Raw genomic sequence first — 6,000 nt, forward strand, 5'->3', positions numbered from 1 at the left:
TCTGCCATTGTTTCACTTTGAAATGAGCGCTTCCTAAATCCTTACTCAGTAATATTTTCGAGAGGTGGTAGCTTTAAAATTATTTCACCTATTCTGTGTTTTCAGTCTTCATTTGGAAACTAGATAACACATGAACATATGAACGCGATTCTGATCATCGCCAAACAATGAGCATTCAAAGACGGAAAAGCGGCTTAGTATGTGTAAAGCTTGTTAAAATATGAGAAAAGAAACTCCATTGCTGCAATATAGTGGTTTGTCATCAGGAGCCAAACTCGCACAATGCAGAGGTGTACATTAAATCAGACCCACAGTGTAAAGATTTGCTGGCATTCTAAAAACCTCTGGCAGTCAGGTTTAAAGAGGGAACGCATGACAAGCTCTGCTGGGGCCCTTACTTTGAGGCACGCAGGGGTGCAGGCTAATCAGTCTGTTTGAACGCCATCACATCAGGTCTGTAGACTTTTAGATGTCATACATTTATTCTATTTGTATGTCCCTTATCTGTCATTAATTATCCCCTGTATGTCATTTGCTCAGAAACATGGGTGATTTAAATGGGTTTGGAGTACAGACATTTAGGAAGCCTGGAGGCTGGATTCGGATGCAGGATTGGCTGGTTGTACCTGAATTGGGCTGCCCGTGCCTTCCAGGCCTGGCAGATTCCCAGCTGTCCACGGATTTCACTTCCAGCAGGTAGGAGCCCTTGGTCTCCCGGTCGAACACTGCCTCTGTGTATATGGAGCCAAGTCCTGGATCAATGCGGAAGAATTGGTAGTCTCCGCTGCGGTCGTTCAGCAAGGAGTAGGAGATCTGAGTGTGAGAGAGGGAGAGGATGAGAAAGAGAGAGAGAGAGAGAGAGAGAGAGAGAGAAATGAGGACTCACAAATTCAGGGAAAGAACAAAAGAATATAGCAAGGAACCAAATATGAGCCTTTGAGAGAGGCTCAGTCAAGAGGGAGTCAAGTGAAGAGTGATGATGGTGTTATGATTAATCACAGTCTTCCTGCACATATCGAAGCCACTGGGTGATCCCACCACACCCAGCTGTGTGTAATTAAGCTGTCGATAGCCAGAGGCCTGCAGTCATAACTTACGCACCCAGGACCCCAGCTCTTCCCAGCTTCTTTTCCAGAAGTCATAATGGCACTTTCACAGTGGGCAACGGGTTAAAAAAAAATAAATAAATAAAAAAAATAAAATAAAAAAAATCCTGTACCCCCACCAACAAACAAAAACCCCTTAAGACCCATTCAGAGTAAGAAGAATAAGGCCAAAGCCTGCAGCCAGCCGGGGCTGAAAGGGTGGGCATGAGAGACCAGTGTGTCTCCACAGCCTCCGATGGCCCCTGCCAGCAATTACCAGGCCAGCCGCGTCGAGTGGCACCACTATAACAGCATGGTGCAGGAAATAAATGGTGCCCTGCCAGCCGAATTATCATAGGGAGAACACAAATAAGAGACAGAATTAAATGTAAATGCCTTAATAGAAAGCTTGTAGGGGGTCAGGTTATTAAAACAAGCAGCAATTTCCAACTGTTATGGCGAAAGCATAAAGAGAGAGAGAGAGAGAGAGAATATCATATTAGTATTCGCACCCACAAATGATTTTCATTATCTAAATGTAGGATTGCATGGTAGCTATGCTTCAGTGAGGCTGCGCGGAGAGGGCACGTAATTAAGCGGCAGCCAACGACAAGAAGACGAGAGTGTCTCGGCCCAGCCCCCATGAGCCCGAAACCACGCTCTTCCTCAAGAAAATCTATCAAAGCAGGAAAAAATGTGCCCTTATTCCTCTTCAAATTTAATACTCAATTGGTTTATGCACGCTATGCGGCCTCTCTGTGGAGTGGAGCTATAAGAGGACACAGCACTGATGGGACTCCACTTTAGGCCTCGCCTCACAGAAAGGCAGAAGCATGGCTGTAATGAATGTGACTTGGCTGGGAGCTGGTGTCAGCCCTCCAGCAGAGTAAGCCCACGACGAAGCTTTTGAGCACATGGCTGTCACTCGTGTCTTATGAGCATTCTTTACATGAGTTAGCCTTTGTCTCCTCTTTATTCAATTTAAATGGCTTCAGACTGGTGCCACTTATAGAGATGGTGGTAGCGATTATAGCCACATTAAGCCCATGTTGGAAAAATGAGCAGAACATATTTGCCAAGCATCACTGCTTATGAGAATGACACACCAAACCGGAGTTTGACTCACATTTACCTGATGCTTTTATCCAAGGCAACTTACAAATATGACTGAATACAACTTGAGCAATTGAGGGTCTTACTCAGGGGCCCGACAGTGGCGACTTGACAGTGGTGGAGCTTGAACTGGCAACCTTCTGATTATTAGTCAAGTACCTTAACCACTGAGGTACCACAGACTTCCTAAAGCCCGCCTGTTCTGCCTGAAGCATTTGTAGTTGATTAAAACACACAAAACTCTGCAAATAATATGCAAGTGAATGATGTCATTACTGACCTTTCCATTTAGTCCCAGATCAAGGTCATTGGCTGACACTTGGAGAACCAACGTCCCAACTTCCGCCCCCTCCATCACCGAGGCCTCGTAGATAGAAGAGGTGAAGAAAGGAACATTGTCATTCACATCTGTTGATAGAAATGGAAGAGAAGGCAACAGGACTCAGTAGACTGTCTTTAGTATAGAATTTAACAGTACAAATTTAAGGTCGCAATCACTCAACAAATACCTAAGGAGGCCAACGCTACCGGGAAGAAAAGCCCGAGACACCAGGGCCGGGTATGTCTGATAACCACACCCGCAGTGACCTCCTGTCTCAATGCCTCATTTATGGGTTTGGTTAACATGCAGAGTTGCATAGTTTGTCATTTTTTATTTCTTTAAAGCTTTGAATGCAGCAAGGCATAAAACCTAGCTGTCATTTTCTGAAGTTAGAGCTGTCACTTTTGCAGCAGTCAACCCCAGGCTTTCGGATTTGTTCAGTCTTTCAGAAGAACCTACATGGATTTCGCTCGAGTCATTATCACAGTTTAAGAGAGCCCTACCAGAGTCACTGAGCAGCTTCAAAGAAATCTTTTTTTTCTTCCTCTTTTTATATACTAACTTCAGCATACAAACATCTTGACTTCGCAGTAAAAATAGATGTAATCAGCACAGAAAACATAAAAGCAGCTCTTCTGGCTTACATGACACTGTACAAAAAGTCAACAGTAAACATGTCAAACAAAGGCAATTCACAGGAACTTTAAGCACAATCTGGCTTTGGTATTGACCACAGAGGTTGCCTTAGCAAATGCGCACAGGGCTTCTCCCACAGTAATAAAGACGACGTAGGGACAGTGGAATTTAGGGCAAGATCTTTAATAGATTGAATGATCCTAGACACTAATCGCCATCTGATGCTCTTCTTGGATTTTAATTTTCTCCCAGTCAAAGTTGCATTCTATGAATTAAACAAGCGGTCCAAATCCATGAATACCCCCTGGCCCCTGCCTCTCTCCTTCTCACTCCTTCCCTCTCTATTTCTCATATGCGGCTGGTTGTGCTTTTAATTGGAGAAAGAGAACGGAAATAAGTGAGAGCAGAGACTGGATAAATTATACGTCAGTGTGCAGGACTGCGCATGCATGAATGATGGAGTCGCTTTCCGGAAGACATGTGCCGCGCTGGACAGGCTGCCATGTTTAGGGGGTAAAGAGCAGTTAAAGCCGGTCTGGTCATAAAATTCTTATTGGATTAATATTGGACTGGTGATTGGAGACTGATCCTAGATCAGTGTTAGAGTACACTCATAAATGGGACAGAGCGAGAGATTCATGCATGAGTTGAACCCGATTATGGCTATGGGGCAGCGCCAGTAAATTACGCAGGAATGTAAGGAGACTTCCTGAGGCACTAGGAATGCATGGCAAAATTGAGGCAGAAAAGGGCTAACAGAGCGGTGAGATATAGGATATTAAAGAACTGATATCTGTGGTTTAAAATTATGTGAAGGGAGTTCAAGTGCTAAAAGTAGATTGAAGTAGATTAGGATAAGGTATTAGGGTATAATACATTTCAGGAGGAAACATGAGGTGGATTAGAACATGCTACAGCAAAAGTAGGCATCAACAATCAAACATGTATCTTAATAATCAAAATCAAACATTAGGCAATTTCATAAATCCAATAACAAATAATGATGATCAAAAAAACATAACACGCTCTATCAATGAAAAAGTCCTATAAATCAATGATGTCATAATTTACATTAAACAATGGGGCCATAAAAAAAAAAAGAGATGGACAGCCAGCCAGCCACACCTACCTGTGAGGTTGACATGCACAGTGGTGAAAGCAGCTAAAGGCACTGCAGCAACATTCTGGGCGCGCACCCTGAGCGTGAAGTGCCACGTGGTTTCGTAGTCCAGGGGCTCGGCCACCAGGATGGAGGCAGAGCCGTCCTCCCGGTTGGGCGTCAGGTAGAAGCGCACGGGCATATTGGTCTCTGGGACCATGCCATCCTCCAGGTTGTAGGTCACCCTGGGGTCGCCCAGCGGAGATGTGGCTTTGACCGTCTGAAGACCCCAAAGTAGGAAAGGACTGTTAAGCTATACAGCACAAAGCCAGCTGGTAAAGTAATTACAACAAGCGATGACTGTCGTTTCAAATCTGCTGCCCCCTGTCTCCTCATGTAAATGCTATTATTTGTAATTTCAAGTAACAGTATAAAATGTGCACAAAGTAAAGTGTACAGAATACCCACAGTTAGGCATACTCAGTTCTCACAAAGTTTAGTGTTCAGTCCAGTATCACAAGCATGGAAGCGCACTGAAGCATTAATGTTCATCACAGTCCCAAACTTACAATCCAAGCTTTCAGCTAGAAAAAGACATGCTCGTCCACTCCAGAACAATTAGATACCTGGCAGTCTCCATTACTTTCCTAACAGGAAAACAAACGTTTATAGTGAAGATCAATTACACAAGCAACACCAGTTGCTATCCTCATCTATCTCTCTTTCTCTTGCCTGCTTTCTCTCCCCTCTTTTTTCACTCTAAGGCTTCACGCACAACACCACCTAGAACTTTCACATTTAGTAAAATATCCCCCTGCATTTTTAATGGCCTTAATAGCTTATAAAGGAACTGTAGGAGTTTTAGCAAATGAATTTTCGATGTAGCCCATAACTGAAGAGAAGAGAAGGTAAATGGTCATGAATAATCCAGGGATGATGATTGATTAGCCGATTCCCTGGCCACGGGTTGTGATGCAGTCGCTTGCTTAAAAATAGAAGTGAGGACAGAGAAAGTAATGAGAAGGCTGGGTCTGGACTAGCACGGCCTCGGGGGACACGGAAACATGGCTGAGGCTAGATGCAGGAAGAAGCTTGTACATACAGTATTAGTCGAAAGACACACCTGCTCTTCCTTCGCTTTAACTACTTCCCACATTATACAATAATACGGAAGACCTCAGAACTGTGGAATAACGTGGAATTAAAATGTTTTAAACTGATTAAGCAAACCTATCTTTTATTTTAGGACCTTCCAGGTAAATGTTCTTTACTGTGATGACAGGTTTATGCACACCTGGCATTCTCTCAGCCATCTTCATGCAGAAACCACCTGGGATGCTTTTTCCACAGCTTTGAAAAATTTCCCACATATGCTAAGCACTTGTTAGCTGAGCGAATGTAGCTCAAAACCAAAACTCCTTTTTGGGGGAGACAATAAAAATGAAATGTATATGTTTAGTCAAAAATGTGTCAATTTTTAAATAAATTCTTACATAGGCATCAGCCTGAGCTATTTAAATTTGTCTTAAAAACAAATTTAAGCATTAAACCTTAAGCATAAGTCTTAAAGATCACAAAGTCTCCAAGATTCTGAAATAGATGTGAATGAACTTTGTACTGGTACTGTACATATGCAGTAGGTGTATATTTGTGTGTGCCCTAATGGGATACTGAAGAGAAGTTAACACTGTCATTTTAGCAGGGTTTTATCACAGACTGAAATGGAAACAAATTCTTGGGCATGT

At 43.1% G+C, this 6,000-nt stretch overlaps 1 protein-coding gene across 2 annotated transcripts in view; it reads right to left on the reverse strand.

Moving 5' to 3' along the window:
* The window catches only part of si:ch211-186j3.6 (neural-cadherin), a 146,067-nt gene that overhangs the window by 61,793 nt on the left and 78,274 nt on the right, over nt 1-6,000 (reverse strand). For both annotated transcript variants that reach the window (XR_004775435.1, XM_035521097.1), the window contains exons 13-15: nt 4,286-4,535; nt 2,479-2,606; nt 627-813 (exon numbers count right to left, since the gene is read on the reverse strand). Coding sequence is in view for 1 of the 2 variants with exons in the window: in XM_035521097.1 (XP_035376990.1) it covers nt 627-813; nt 2,479-2,606; nt 4,286-4,535 (565 nt within the window). In the remaining variant the exon portion in view is untranslated. The remainder of the gene's footprint in view (nt 1-626; nt 814-2,478; nt 2,607-4,285; nt 4,536-6,000) is intronic.

The sequence above is a fragment of the Electrophorus electricus genome, chromosome 21 (genome assembly GCF_013358815.1).
Source record: "Electrophorus electricus isolate fEleEle1 chromosome 21, fEleEle1.pri, whole genome shotgun sequence".
Lineage (NCBI taxonomy): Eukaryota > Metazoa > Chordata > Actinopteri > Gymnotiformes > Gymnotidae > Electrophorus > Electrophorus electricus.